Source organism: Corvus hawaiiensis, chromosome 24 (assembly GCF_020740725.1).
Source record: "Corvus hawaiiensis isolate bCorHaw1 chromosome 24, bCorHaw1.pri.cur, whole genome shotgun sequence".
Taxonomy (NCBI): domain Eukaryota; kingdom Metazoa; phylum Chordata; class Aves; order Passeriformes; family Corvidae; genus Corvus; species Corvus hawaiiensis.
In genome coordinates, this window is record NC_063236.1 from 5,561,216 (window position 1) to 5,576,830 (window position 15,615).

At 59.9% G+C, this 15,615-nt stretch overlaps 1 protein-coding gene across 7 annotated transcripts in view; it reads right to left on the bottom strand.

The window, feature by feature from the left end:
* The window catches only part of NAV1 (neuron navigator 1), a 74,397-nt gene that overhangs the window by 18,924 nt on the left and 39,858 nt on the right, over window positions 1-15,615 (bottom strand). For all 7 annotated transcript variants that reach the window (XM_048327789.1, XM_048327786.1, XM_048327784.1 and 4 more), the window contains exons 5-6: window positions 11,367-11,469; window positions 7,307-7,672 (exon numbers count right to left, since the gene is read on the bottom strand). In XM_048327789.1, the coding sequence (XP_048183746.1) occupies window positions 7,307-7,672; window positions 11,367-11,469 (469 nt within the window). The remainder of the gene's footprint in view (window positions 1-7,306; window positions 7,673-11,366; window positions 11,470-15,615) is intronic.

A 15,615-nucleotide genomic window follows, 5' to 3' on the forward strand; every position in this document is an offset into this window, starting at 1 on the left:
CTCCCTAAAGGAACAACCTCCCGATGTGAGTCCCACTGTGGGGCGCCGGGACAGCTGCTCCCAGCAACCCCGGCGCTCGTCCCCAGGAAGGACACCCACGCCTGCCCCTCTCTTTCATCGATCAAAACCCCTATTTTTGTCCTTTTTTTCTCTTTCTCTTGCATCACAGCAAGAGCCATGCTGCAGGGCAGGGTCCTCACCGGGATGGTAGCACCACGGGCAACTTCGCCAGCCCGGCTGCGGAGGGCAGAGAGAGTTAACTGCAGCCTTGGCAAGACATACCCCGTCCCTGCAGGCTGGGAAGTAATTCCTTCCTTGAAGCAACGGCAACGCCTCTTGGCTCCTTCCCCACTGCCCCATCACTCACCACACAGGGCTTGCCCCAGCATGGCATGGTACGGCACAGCATGGCATGGCAGGACAGGGATACCTGACCATCCCTGTCCCCACTGATCAGCTCATGCCCACACCCACCAAGCCCTGGCAGGAGCTCATGGCCAGAGGCTGGCGGTGCAGCCAGTGGGGTGACGGCCCCACAGCCACGTGCGCCGACGGGTGCGGCAGCACAGCCCGTCCAGCACTGCATCCCTCCGGTCCCTCCGGCCTGGCAGGATGCCGGATGCTGTCCCTTCTCTCCTCTTCTCCTGGCCAGCTGCCTCAGCCCCACCATGGCCAGCTCAGGCAATGCTCAGAGCAGCTTCCACTGGGCCCAAATCTGGGCATCCAGGGTGGCAGGGGAGCCAGCCTGGCACAGCCCAGCACTGCAGCCCCTCAGGAAGGCAGCTTCGACCCTGCCAGAGCCACGGGCCTGGTGGGAGATGATGGCACAGAATCACTGCTGGTCACAGCAGACCCACGGGCACCAGCACAGGCACTGAGCCCCGTACAGATCAGTACCCCCAGCACATTTTTAAGCAGAGGTTGCTGTTGGAGCTGGATGGTTTTGAACTCTCCTTGCTTCACCTGTCTCACATCAGCACAGACACCTGCCCATGTAGCAGCCAGACCCAGTGGCACAAGCCAGGGCTCCCGACACTCATGTCCCTGCCAGGCTGGTCCAGCCAGATCCCCCCTCCCAGCCTGAAGCCCACCCTGGATGGAACCAAGTCCTGGTCTGCCCTGTCCCCTTCCTCCTGTGGCAGGGAAGGAAATGCAGGGCCCACACCCCCCACTGAGGGGGTCCCACACCCCACATCAGCAGGTCACTGGCATTGAGGGGGCTCTGTGGCACTGGTGCTCCCAGCCCCAGCCTCATGCTGTGAATTGAGAGATGAGCAGTGACGAAAGCACAAGCACAGCCGGGGCTCTTCACACCCTCCCCCTCTCCTCCACTTAATGGGGCAGAAAAAACAATTAGCTTCATAAATCCCATTGAGGGGGTTGGGAGCTCCCCATGGATGTGGGGGGGGGGGGGGGGGGCGGCTCTGCATCCCCCCTCACATCCACATCAGGAATCAGAGCATAACAACACTCCCTGACTTCCCTGATCCCCACAGCCCTGTAAACCCCTCTGTACCCTCCAGGACCCCTCCCAGACCCCCAGGTACCCCCTCAGAGAACTCCAGCCCCTACAGAGAGTCAGGGTACCTAGAACCGAGGTGTCTCCTGCTTGGATTTTGGGTACTGGGATCTGGCACTTTTCTCTGAAGCTGCATTCAAAGGAACAGGGGTCTGCAGAGATCTGGCAGATCCCCATCTGAGGTAGGGAAGGGGGATCTGACTTGCCTGAGCTCACCCAGCAGAAGAGGATCAACATCACATCCTGCAGTTGATTCAGGACCCCATTCTCCAGGCAGCACTGCCTCTGGCTCTCTGGCCCTCCAGGTCCCTGAGGGGCGCAGGGGATTCTGCCACAGGACCCCTGAGTGTGCATGGTCCCTGCAAGGCAGGACCCGTGGCCAGGCTGTGCCTCCACCCCAGCCCTGCGCCATCGACTGCAGTAAGAGCGGGGTCTGATTTCCTCGCGGCAGCGAGGCCGAGGCCATCGGGGGTCAGCCAGCACTCACTGCCCACTGCAGTGACATCAGCCATGGACTCCAACCACACTCCTGGCTGAGAGCTCAGCTCTGGTCACCCTTCTCACACCCCCCCGGAATGGTGGAAACCCCGGAGGAAGTGTGGCCCGGTGCGGGGATCTCCACTGGCAGTTTCAGTGACATATGGAGCTCACTCGGGCCACCGCGGCACACATGGGGCTGCAGCGGCCACGTGCGATGCTCAGAGAGTCCCAGGGCAGTGCCGGGGTGGGGAGCGGCGTGACTCAGCCCGCTTGCGAAATTCCTATTTTTCCTGTTGCCTGGACAAGCCGGTGACCTCGGACACGTCAGTCTGCAGTGGCCAGGCCCCTCCACAGGCGGCAGGGTGGCACAAGGCAAAGCCAGGTCTTGAGGTCCCCAGGTGGCAAGCAGAGAGGCAGGTGGGCTTGGGAGTCAGATTCTCCCCAGCAGCTTTCCCCAGGGCACACGAGTGTGTGAGGTCCAACTCTGCGCTTGGCTCCACCCCGTGTCCGCATCCAGCCTCATCAGCAAGCCGCAGGGGCCAGCAGCTGCCTGCGCCCCAGGCATGCACTGACCCCCAGGTGGCCTGAACCCCCAAACCTAACAACCTCAGGATTCCCTTCCCAAAACATGCTTCATGCAGCCACTGTCACACCCCCAGGGGCCAGGGATCAGTGTTGGGTGCCTCAACCCAAACCCCAAAGGACGGAATTGCTAGAAGGCAGCGCACAGGAAGGCGCTTCAATGGTGGCAGTGCCCAGTGGGGTCCTGGGGCCCCTTTCTGGGAGCATCCCCTGTACCCAGCTGGAGGGAGGAACTCACCAAGCCCGGCATATGGCACAGCCCAGCAAATATTTATACAACATTGCTCCCTGGCCAGCCACACGCCAGGCCACGTGCAGGGCCACGGCCATGCCCCACGGGATGCCCCCGATGAGGAGTGACTTCATGGGCTCGCTGGGACACAGCAAGGGGTCATCCTGGACCAGCCAAAGTGGAGCGAGGGGCGTTTGAGGGAAGGGAGCAGGCTCCAGCGCCAATCCTGCTTGGAGCAGGAGGAGGGCGGCTGCTCCCCTGCTGCTCTTGGGGAGCTGAGCCAAACATCTGCTCCCGCCTACGGGCTGTGCCGAGCCCGAGGAGCTGCGAGGAAGCCGGAGCCAGGCCAGCCGGAGCGCAGCGGGTGTCAGCTCCAGAGCACCTCTCCCAGGAGGATGCTGCTGGCAGCCCCCAGCCCTGCTGGAGGGGACCACAGGCTCTGCAGCACTTGGCTGCCAGCAGCACCATCACAGTGACCTGGGACGGGGCCTGGGGTGTGCCATGGGCTAGACACGCGTGCACTGTGCTCCCAATTCCAAAAGCTGCTGCCTCAGCTCCATTTCATGCCCATGAGCAGAGTCAGGGCAGTACCTGGCTCACGAGGGTAGAGATGCTGCCACTGCTGTGATGGGATGCAATGCTGCCTCCCTTTCCACCTCCAAGAAATGAGACCTGAAAGGACATCCTGAAATCACAGCAGTCCCAGGGTTGAACAAAGATTCCCTCAGGGCTCTGGAAGCCCCAAGGGACATGCAGAGCCCCAAGGACTGGCTCCAGAGCTGTGCCCCCACAGCACAGCCCTGCAGCACACACAGACCATCACTGCTGCTGCAGCGACCGCAGCAGAAGGTGCTGACTCAGCAGCCAGCCCCACTGGCTCCCTCTGCACCCCAAGAGCTCCTCACTGCAGCAAAGCCTTGCAGCATCCCACTCACTCCCACTGTGATCCAACTGGCCCTAGAGAACACCCAGGGATGGTGCTGAGCCACTACCCAGGATACACCATTATCAAGTCAAGTTCTGGGCACACACAGCACAGGGGGAGACACACCAACATGCAGCCGCACCGTGGTGGCACTGCTCAGACATGCAGGACATGGCCAGAATAAAACCAGGCCAAACCTGGCTTGCACATCCCGCTCCATGCTCCTCACCACTGCCTGGTTCACGTGCAGGTCTGCATGCAAAGGCACCCACGCGGCGGCTATGCAGACAGAGATGCCCCTGGGGAACCTCCCAGTGGAGTGACTTTGGTGGGGTGATCTCCAGTGTTCAGGAAAAAACCCCAGCCTGTATGGGTGGGAAAGCATCACCGGTGGCACTGCACCCCTCCTGAAACTGGCCTCAGGGCAGGGAACAGCAAGTGGCCACTGAATGGTGGTGGGTGGGAACCACAGTTGACTAAGGAAGGGAGCGATACGTTTCAGTGTCAGAGAAACAGCCCAAGACTGGGTGCTATCTCTGCCCATGGCCTGCCCAGGCCCCAAGGACAGGCAGGACAGGGCAGGAGAGCAGCAGGATCCTTTCCATCCCTTTAGTCACCCCAGACACATCCTGGTGGGTGCTCCCTGTGCCAGGTCCCTGCCCTGCTGCAGTGCACAAGGAGGATATGGTGACATTGGGAACAAAAGGGATGTGCTGCTGAACAGGGGGCCAAAGCCAGAGCTCTCCAGCCCCTGAAACCAGCAGCAGGTAGAGGGGAGTTGCGAGTGTCATGCCAATGGATGCAGGCACGGCTGGGCGAGGAGCCAGGATGCCGGTATATTTGGCTAACACAGAAATGCTGCTGGGGGCTTGGGTGTCCCCAGCCAATCCCTGTTCAGACCTGACCATCCCACACCCTCTCTGAGCCGGGCCTCAGGTCCCCCACAGCCTCCTTGGCTGGGCTCACCCCAACCTCCACCCAGCTGAATCCACCTCAGTATCTTGCAGGCAGTCCTCTTGCCCCGGCCGCGCCTCACCTACCTCAGCCCTCGCTCCTTCCAGTCTGCTTCCCCGCAGAACCACAGGGACGCTGGGCTGCATCCCACAGCCCCACACGTCTCCCACGGGGATGTGTCACCGCGTCCTCTGAGCCGTCTCTGACCTACTGCCCTACAAGCTGGGGCGTGCGCTGGCGCGGTGCAGGGGACGCTGCCCCGCGGCCCGGGCTGGGGGCTGCTGGCCCCATCTGCAGCACGCGGCTCCTGCCCGGTGCATTAGCGGCACCGGGAGATGGGGCCTGGGGCGGTGGTGGCTTTCTAGGTCAGAGCCAGCGAGGAGGTTGGATGAGGAGGGGCTGTGCTGGGTGAGGGGCTGTGCTGGGTGAAGGGAGGCTGGATGAGGGGCTGTGCTGGATGAGCGGGGTCTGGATGAGGGGCTTTGCTGGATGAGCGCTCCTGGCCAGCTCCTCCTTGTCTCATCTGGCTCTGAATAGGAGGCAATGCCCCTGCTCTACTGCTCTGGCTCTGCACCCAGGGTGTGCAGGCTCCTAGAAAGGGCACCTCAGTGTACCCCAGCACCCAGCCAAAGGCATGCTCTGGGGACAGAGACCCTGCCATGCTGCCCGCTCTGGGAGACACCCCCCAAGTCCTGCTGTGGGGCCATTGGGATGAAGCCGTGAAGCTGTGTAGGTCACTACACGGCTCTGTGCCTGCAACGACCCCGGTGAAATGGCTGATCCCCAGTACATGCCCCTGTGGATGAGGGGGTCCTGCGCTGCCCTGGCTCACTCCTGCACCCCTCCATGGGGAGGGTACCCAGCACAGAGCACCCAGTCTGTCTCTGGCATGGCATGGCAGAGAACTCCGGGCACATCCAGGGCATCATGCTGAGGACTCTGCACAGGACCAGGGACTGTGGCACCTGGCCACGGCCCAGCTCACCGCAGCACTGAAAGCCTCACCCACACCAGGGGATTGTGGTGCTGCCAGGGCCTCGCAGAGGCTCCGCCATGCAGGGATCCATCCCCAAAGCTTGTGCCTTCCTGAAGGAGAAGTAAATCCTGCCCATAGCAGTGCAGGGCTGAGCTGCTGTAGGTCCCTGACCCTGCTCACACTCCCCCCGCTCCATGGTTGATGGAGACAAAGTGTTGCTCCAGTCACCCCTCCCAGCACTGCCTCTGAAGCCAAGGGCACCCTGAGGTTATCCACCTGCATGAGCAGCACCGAGATGAGACAAAGAGGGAGATGGGGAGCAGTGTACCCTTCATCCTCACGGCCAGCCCTGCTGCAACCTCAGCCATCAGGGCAGTCCAAATCCACCCCACTGCCAATCACACCTCATAGTCCAGTGGCCAGTGGCAGAACGTGGTGACATGGGCACCTCTGGCTGCCAAGGAATAGGTTAAGATCTACAGGAGGGTCCGTGTTGAACCAGCACAAGGCTCCCTCATTCACAAGCAGGGCAGCCCCCAAGGTCACCTCACGTGCCCATGGGGAGGATGGGTCTGACACCCACAGTGCTGCAGACACTCTCAGCCCACAACTGGAGCGTGGCAGGAGCAGAAGCCAGCACATAGCTGATGGTGTGTCCCCTGCAACTGCAACATGTGCCTCCAGGCCATATCTGGGGAGCACTGGCCCCAGGATGGGTGTGAAGCTGCAGGCTGTGCTCTGTCCTGCACCAAACTGAAATGACTACAGCCACCCCAGGAGGGCCAGAGCAGCACTGTCAGGAGGCCAAATACCTCCTCGGGCTCTGGGACAGCTCAAACGCACAAATTATTTATTTTCTCCTGTGCCGAAACAGGAAACCTCCAACATGTTCAAACCCTGGACCCTTGCCAGAGTCAGGGGCACCTCAACAGTGCAGCAGGAGCTGGACACATCTGGCAAGAAAACGTGAGCCCTGGGAGTGCTGGGTTGTGCCCATCTGGCAGGAGATGCCCCTGGCCCCATGGGTGGAGGGATGGAGGTCAACAGGGTCCCAGAAGGAGGGATCCTGCTCAGCAGCACACCCTGCTCCATGTGGAGTCATCCATCAGCAATGACACTTCGGTGCCCAGTTCTCACTGGGCTGCTGAGATCTGACCCGGCCTGTCCCACCACGGACCACCAGCAGTCCCACAGGACGTCCCCACAGTGCCAGGGTCACAGGAAGCCACTCAGACTGACTGGTGTAAACTGGAGAGCACTTCTGAAAGCAGCAGCATTCACCCCAGCAGGACTCTGGCTCAGGGCTTCTGTAGCCACAGACTATGCACTTTTTTCAGCTCCCTGCTCCAGGAACACCCAGATCAAGCTGGACACTTCCCACATGCTGGGAGAGCAGCTCATTCTGGCTCAGGAGCCCATCAGCCCCAAGAACATCCAGCTGGCCCAGCACCACCAGCACTGCATCCCACTCCTGGGATGCGGGGACATGATCCAACCCTAACCAGGCTGGCTGTAACCTATGTACCACTCCATCTGCCCCCGCTGTGCCAGGTGTTCCCCCACCGCCGGCCGAACAGGAGTGGGTGAAACCTCCTGGAGAGCCCCAATCCGGGCACGATTCCCCGCACGGGCACGTACCCCGTGGTGATGTCATCATCCTCCGTCAGCGTCTTCCCCATCAGATCACTGTCACTCATGTACCCCGACTTCAGCTCCACGTCGTCGGTGTCCAGAGCCTCGACCAGCTCCAGGCGGGAGATGTGGCTCAGCTTGCTGGGGCTGCGCATGGGCATGGTGTGCGAGTAGTGCGCCCGCTCCCCGTGCATGTACCAGCTCGGGGTGCCCTCGGAGCGGCAGCTTCCCCCAACCGATGGCGCGTCCCCGGCCTGCAGGCGCGGGCTGGACTGCCCGTAGCGCCAGGACAGCGGCGAGGAGCGGTTGGAGAGGCTGGAGATGCTCCGTGGGTTGGCTTCATCACTGTCATAGCAGGTCATCTCGAGGGAGCTGCAAGGACAGGCAGTCAGGGGGTTAAGGCAGGGCACAGGGGGCAGTGGAGGTCTGTGCCCTGCCTCACCCCCCCCAGAACTGGGTCTGCAAGTGTTCAGATGCCAAAACTGCCCATTTTGAGGCAGCCAGGCAAGGCCAGAGGCTCCCAGGACTGTGGTTGTAGGGATGCCGTCTGTCCCGCACCCCCTCCATCTCAGCTGGCAAGGGACAGTCCCCTCCTTCCCTGCCTGGTGCCATCCCAGTGTCCCACAGTCCAGGGCCCACCGGGACATGCACACCACGGTGTTCAGTGATGCTCATGTCTCCCCAGGGATGGTGGAATAGGACATGGGGTGTGATGGGGGCTCTGTGCTCAAGTCAACCCACAAAGGCAGCACTCTACCACAGCCCTGTCCACCCACCTCAGAGCAGGGCCAGGGGTGCCACCAGGACTGGTGGCAAACACACCTGGGAGAGGGGTCAGCACTATTCTGGAGACTGGCCCCAGCCCCAAAATCCAGCTGTGCTGAACTCTACTAATAGGGCACCTTTAGTGGAAAGCCCAGAAATGCTCCCCGGTGTCTGAGCTGCTTCTGCTCAGCCACTTTTCCCCCAGCACTTCAACACCTTCACCTCAAGATCACACCAGACCCAGGACAGGACATGTTGGGGTGGTGGCACCGATCCCAGGGAAGCCATGGCAGGGAGTGGAGGCTGTGAGCAAAAGGATGCTGAAGGACAGACCTGGGACCAGTCCCTGCAGCAGCACCCCACACTGAACCCCTGCAGACTGAACCCCTACATCTGGGCAGGAAGGATGACCCCAAAGAGAGGGCTGCCCAGCCCCAGGAGCTGCCCACAAGCACAGTGCTCTGCAGCCAGCCCAGAGCCTGCGAGCGCTTCAGGAATGGGCAGTTCCATCACTCCCTGCGCCTCTCGGGGTGTATTTTGGGCAAACAGTGATGCTAAAACTAAATTTAGCCACGAGAAACGATTACTTCTTGGAGCAGCTCCTTGGGAACCCACAGTCCTCGAATTGGCTCCAAACGCTACTATCAGTAAATTATTCCCTAGCTTGGATTAAATGTTCCTGCAGGAGCACCCAAAGCCAAACCCCGGCTGCAGCATTGAATCTAAAACAGGGAACTACATAAAAAAACTTAGGAAGTTTGTTAAAGCGGAACTAAAAGGGGCAGCTAAAAGGGTTTTGTTTTTGTCGGCAGCACAAAGGCTATTTGAGGATGTGCTGCCGGCAGCTCAGAGCAGATGCCAACCATGTTTCTGAGCAGGAGGAACAGAAGCCTCACCTCAGATCCTGGGTTCTGTTCTGGGCCCCTCATGACAAGAAAGATATTGAGGGGCTGGAGCATGTCCAGAGAAGGGCAACAGAGCTGGGGAAGGGTCTGCAGCACCAGGAGCAACCAAGCGAGCTGTGGGGGGCTCAGCCTGGAGAAAAGGAGCTCAGGGGGGACCTTGTGGCTCTGTACAACTCCCTGACAGGAGGGGGCAGCTGGGGGGGTCGGGCTCTGCTGCCAGGGAACAGGGACAGGATGAGAGGGAACAGCCTCAGGCTGGGCCAGGGGAGTTTCAGGTTGGATATGGGGGAAAATTTCTTCCCTGAAAGGGTGGTCAGGCCCTGGCACAGCTGCCCAGTGAAGTGGTGGAGTCACCATCCCTGGAAGTGTTTAAAAAACATGTGGATGTGGCACTTGGGAATATGGTGTAGTGGTGAACATGGCAGTGCTGTGGAAATGGTTGGACTTTATGATCTTAGAGGCTCTCTTCAAGTGTCCTCCAAGTGTCCACTGAGTCTCCTCAGTGACTCTGTGATTCCATGATTCTCTAAGCTACACGGAAGTTCATGCAGCCCTGCTGGCAGGAGTATGGTGACATCTTTCAGGAATAACATTGTGCCCTAGAAAGGGAACAGCAAAGACTGAGCCCTCAGCCACTGGACGGAAGAACTCAGTGAGGATAATAAGAGAGATTTGAGAAATAGTTTGTGGAAGGAATAAAGAGAGAGCCCAAAGCAGCTACAGGACACCAGCAATGCAGGCACATCCAGAGGACTTGCAGATGACATCTGTATTGGACAGACTTGGAGGAAGTGTTCCCAGGAGCAGAATGAGTGGGTACGTGTGTAATTACAATGTACCAGGGAAGAGCTGACACAGCTTTGGGAAAGGAAAATCTGGCTCACAGCCGCAGAGGAGCTCCTGGAGGGATGCAGGGAGCTGCCGAGGCTGCTGTGGGCTACTGGAATAAAAAAAGCTTCCAAATAAATTCAGCTGCCATGGGATAAGAGGGAAGATCTTCACATATTCAAGTCCCGCTGAAAGGGACAGAGTGCAGGGGTAGGGATCCCCGGGCTATCCACAGCCATTTTTCTCCATGGCAGGAATGCAGCTGAGGCATCTACCATGTGATGTACTCAGAGCTCATCAAGGAAAGGAAGTGATAGTGAAGAGTCAAATCCCACCAGCAATGCTAATTTAATCACCCTTAATGTCCTCGCCCTATTTTCCTAAGACCTGAGCTGACGAGGATTTCTGAAGGAGCTCAGCGCTGGGGTGAGGAGGGGGGTGGAGTTTGACAGCGATGAAAGCGAAGCTGAACACAACGCAGCCCTGCCTTGGCATGAGCAGTGCTGGGCTCTGACCCAGCTCCTGCACTGAGCAAAGGGATGGCAGAGCTGTAATGGATAACTTCAGGAAATGGCCAGCTCGCAAAATATTGTTGTGGCCCCATGCAAATCCCACTGCCACATGTGGCTCTCTGCTGCTCCCAGCTCGGAAAACATCCAGGAATCACAGCAAGGGCGAGCAAGGTCTAGAGATTTCAGGTGATGAAGAGGGAGATCAAGGGACTGCTTCATCCTGGGCAAGGCTGGTTGAGGGGTGACACAGAAGGTCTGTAATGGTGAGTGGTGGGTGAAAGGTGGGAGGAAGCTGCTGCTTTTTGTCCCTTCCAAGACAAAAAACAGGATCGAGGGTAGACCACGAGGTGGCAACACACTCCAGGAAAAGGATGTTCCCACATCCCCGCTTTCCCAACCGGCTGACACCCACACAACCTTGCAAATCCAGAGTGAAGCAGAAATCTGCAAGATCTGAAGTGAGTGACCCAGGGGAACACAGGCAGTCCCAGACGTGTGTCAGAGTGCTGTGCTCTGGGTTCTCCACCCGCTGCTCACCCTGTACCCATCCCCACCATCCCCTCACCCCAATCTGGCCAGGGCACCCGAGGGTACCCCCACCTCTGTTCCTGGGCTCTGGCTGAGAGTTCCTCCACCATCACCCTACACACAGCAGAAAAACTAAGCCACGGATAGGGATGGAGCCTCTGGTGCAAACCGGGGTGGGTACAGGAGATACCTTCACCTCTGGTGGTCCATTCAGGATCACCTGACCACTGGGAACAGACCTCATCCCCTCTCTCTGCTCTGCCAGCTCCCCTCACTGCCACCACTCCCCAACTCCCACTGTTCCACAGCACTTTCAGGGACAGGAATCTGCTGCAGCACCACACGACACCCCATGGATTTGGGGGGTTCTCTCCAAGCCTCCATGCACAGGGTCCCCAGGACACGGAGCACTGCTGATTCCCTCCCACCCACATGGCCCTCACCAGGAGCAGAGCCGTTCCCCATCCACCCCAGGAAGGACACTGACTGTGGGGAAGGAGTGGGGAGGGTCTGGTGCCAGGGCCTCACCTGTGAGACACCTGAGAGCCCCTTAGGCTGGACATGGTCTCCTCCAGGTTCTGACGTAGGTCCAGCACATTCTGCACTGTCCTCTTCCTCTGGGACTCGGGGTCTGTGGAGAGACAAGGTGATGGTTTTAAAGGGACAGACAGACGGACAGACGGACGGACGGACGGATGGATGGATGGAGCATCCCCCTGCCCATGGCCATGACCAACAGCCCTGGCTCTGCCCACCAGGAACGAGCAGGGCAAGGCTGGCACCAGGCTGGAGCTGCACCACCCTGAAATACCACTCCCAAGCATGCAGTTGGGATGGGGATGTCTAGTCCAGAAAGGATGAGCTGGCAGAGACTGAGTGGGGCCACAGGACCCACACAGGTGACAGGAGCAGCAGTTCTGGAAGAATGTCCCCAAACCTGCCCCTGCATCCCCCAGGCCCCAGGGATGTTCCAGCCTGGGAACATGGGTGCTGGAGCAGCATCACTTGGTGTGCAGCCAGTGGGACCAAGAAGATGTCAGGGAGTGGAGGACACTGAGCCCCACTCATGAAGGAGTGGCTGCTTCTGTGCAGGGCTGGAGCAACCAGAGGGACTGAGCCCTCACAGGTACAGCCCAGAGCTGAGTACCCCCAAGCTCTGTCTGCTCTGGGGCTTCACCAGGTGTGCACACCCACGGCATGGATGTGTACACACACACAGAGCCACCCCGAAATGCACATGTGCATGTGCATCTGCCCATATCACAACCACTTGTGCACCTACCTGCAGGCACATCCACAAACATGTACATGCACCTGCACACGGAGGCGTGGGCACACCCCGCAGAGACACCTGCACGGATGTGTAAGAACACAGACACCTGCACAGAGGAGGGGGGTTATCCTGGCAGAGCCCCAGCAGTGCTGTGGGCTCGGGGCCATGGCTCCAGCCCCGTGTCCCCGTCCCGCTCGCGTGCACTCCGGGCACTAACAGCCGTACCACAGCGGCTTTGATCCCTGATTTCAGGCCTTTCAGCTGCAGCCTGCCACGGATCTGCAGTGACAGCAGGCGTCAGAGACATGGCATGTGGCTCCTCCTAATGTAACGTGGCAACCAGTGCTTCAGGATTTGCAATGGCACTGGCACCGTGTGAACTGCAGGGACACAGGGATGGGGGACACTGACAGCACACACTCCAACTGCAGGGACACAGGGATGGGGGACACTGACAGCACACACCCCAGCAGCTCCCCACAATGGCACAGCCACACGCCAGTGCTCAAGCAGGGCTCGTGTCCCTTGTCCCCATCACACTCTGGCCATGCCAGAGGCAGCACCCGTGGGTGATGCTCCCCTCGCCCACCTGCCCGGGTAGGAGCACCTCAGACCAGTGAAGCGGCACCGATTTACGCATGAGCCTGGAAAGGGGTGACAAGCAGGAACAGCCCCGATGAGACGGGTTCAATCAAGCAGGTTAAAGTCAGTTGTAGATGAGGTAAAAGGGCTGGTGAGCCCACAGGGCACCCAATGTGGCCAGCCACATCAGAGCATAAGGACACCCATCCCTGCATGTGTCCAATCACCCCAGTCCAGCTCCCAGAACCTGGCTCAGCAGGACAGAAGTCATTATTAACTCATTATTAAATCTCCACTGTGGAGATTGGAAGAATTAATCAAAGGCACAGAAGCTCCAAGTGGCCCCCAGAGCAACAGGATGGGGATGCACAGGCAGTACAGGAGAGGGATGGAGCTGAGGCGGCTGCACACATGGAACAAGGGTGCAGGGGAGGTTCGAGAGGCCCTCAGTGCTGAAGGGTGGCACCCACCTTGCTCTGCAGTCAGGGATAAGGGGACACTGTGGCCCTTTGGTGGGGCAGGGAGAAAGGGTCGTGTTGGCACCTCAAAGCTGCCAGGTCCTGCCCTCAAGTTGCCTGCAAAGATGGATTTTCAGGCTTGAAATGGCAGGGCAGGAACCTGTGGCCAAGTCCCCGGCTGTCACACTGCAGTGTGTAGGGCAATGAGAGCTTTGGGTTCCCTGAACCTCAGGGAAGAGCAACACAACACCCACCAGTGTCCCCAGGTGGGTCTCCATTTAGGGAAGGACTCGGCACCCTCAGCTCCTTCACCCTGGCCCCATTCACTGAGTGCTGTCACCCAGACCCAGCTCCTGCAGCCGGAGGGGGTGGCACGCACACCCCGGCAGTGCCACGTCCCTGCGTGCTGAGGCAGGACAGGGTGGGATGGGATGAAGAGCCACTGTTGTCCCCTGGCGCCGGCAGTGGCTCCCACCCCTGCCAGCTCGGCAGTGCGCTCCTCCCGGGCATGGCTCCCTCCCAAAACCCCTTCTGCCTCCTCCCCCATGGCCACCCGCAGCCATTCCCCCGGGCACAGAGCCAGCGCCAGGGCCTGGCGCTGCCTCCTCCCTGGGCGCCATTGCCAGCGGGGCTGCTACAGCCATCCCCATCCAAGGAGCAGCAGGGCGAGCCCGCGCTGTGTCCCCAGCTGCCCTGACTGAGGGGCCGGCACAGGGGTACCACCTCCCCTGCACTGCTCTGCTGCTGGGGTACCGGTGGTGATAAGCAGCATCCCAGGGCTCAGGGATAGGAGTTTCAGGGCAATGGCACCGACCCACATCCCCAGCTTCATCCACTGCACCACTGGCCATCCATGCCTGGATGACATCACCCCAGTTTTTGGGTGACAGTCCAGGACTCCAGGAAAAGCAGCAGCTCTCACCCAGGAAAGGGCCAAATTGGGACTGGAAGAGTTGCTCACCCACCTCTGGCACACATCCTGCTGCTAACACTGAAGTGCCACCATCTGCCCCCACAGTGCTGTCCAGGTGGTGACACCGGAACTCCCGCAGTCTGTTCCTCAGGGGCAGTGAGGGGCCGGGGCTGGCTCAGAGCTCACCGAGTCACCGCATGCCAGAGCTGAGTCGAAACCGGAGCCACTGGGAGAGGCTGAAGTGTGGGAACGGCAGGAGAGCGCTGGATTCCTCCCCACATCGATTTAGTAAGCTTGTGCAGCCAGATGTTTCCAGCTGCTGGAGCATGGAGCAGCAGAGAAGGCTCAGCCCATGCCGTGGTGGGGTCAGTCGGACAGCCGGCCTAGGCCAGGCTCCTTTTCCCGGCAGCTACGGCTGGGATGTGTTCCACAGCATTCCCCACTCCACTGGAGCTGCAGGCTCAGGGACTGATGTCTCCCTGCCCCAGCTCCAGGCTGGCCTGCAGCCCCTCAGCAGATGCTGCTGCTCTCGCAGGCTCTGTCCACCCTGCTGTTACAGAGGGAAGGGGGTGCTGGCTCTGGCCCTTTGCCCGCCATTCTGACCACGCACAGGGCAGCCCTGAGATGCAGCCACTGCCCCCAGGCCCTGCACTGGGAGGTCACCAGGCCCCATTGCTCAAGTCACTTGTCCTGTGCCAGGCTGGGTCTCACTTGCCCATACCCTCTGCTGTGCTTGAGCAGCTCTCACTCAACACTCCTTTCTCAACTGAGCCCTTTCAGTGCTCTCTTCAACATCAGCAAATATGATACAGCTCCACTTGGCACACAAGGAAACTGAGGCAGGAAGCCTCAGCCCACCCCTACCCACCCTCTCGCTTGCAGCACTCCCTGGCACGGCCTCCAGTGCCAACCACAACATTACACACACCCAGCACCCTGGCACTGAGGGTGCCCGGCCCTGACCCACACAGTGCCCACTGCCCCCACCTCCTGCCTGGCCAAGCTGGGACAGCAGCAGGTACCATCACCACGAGAAGGAGCATCTGCAAGGTGGGATGCAGGGCCAGAGGCAGCCAAAGGAAGAAGAAGAGGAGGAGCAGGAGGAAGCAGAGAGCTGTGCTGGAATGGGTGGCTCAAGGCACAGCACTGTTAGCTGCAAGTCTGACTGTGACAGGCAGCACAGAACCATGGCTGGACAAGGCTGGGGAGCTCCAGGTTGTGCTCATGTCCAGCTCTCCCCACCACCTCCCAGAGCAAGCGGCAGCAGTTCCTTTGTCCGCACGTTGGGGTGCAGCCATGGCCCCGCAGCTGGGTGCTGCCGACGTGGCCAAGTACGTCAAGGAATGAGGAAATAATCAACTCCAAATGGCTCTGACAGTTCATTTCAAAGAAGCATGCGGCCACCAGCTCCCACTGGGGCCAGGCAGGGCTGCATCCATGGGACACGTGTGCCCCATGTGCCTTGGCACAGAAACTTGCGTGTGTCTGTGTGTATGTGTTTGCATCATTCGTGTGGGGGCCACATGGAAGCAAAAGCCTGCAGAAAGGTGC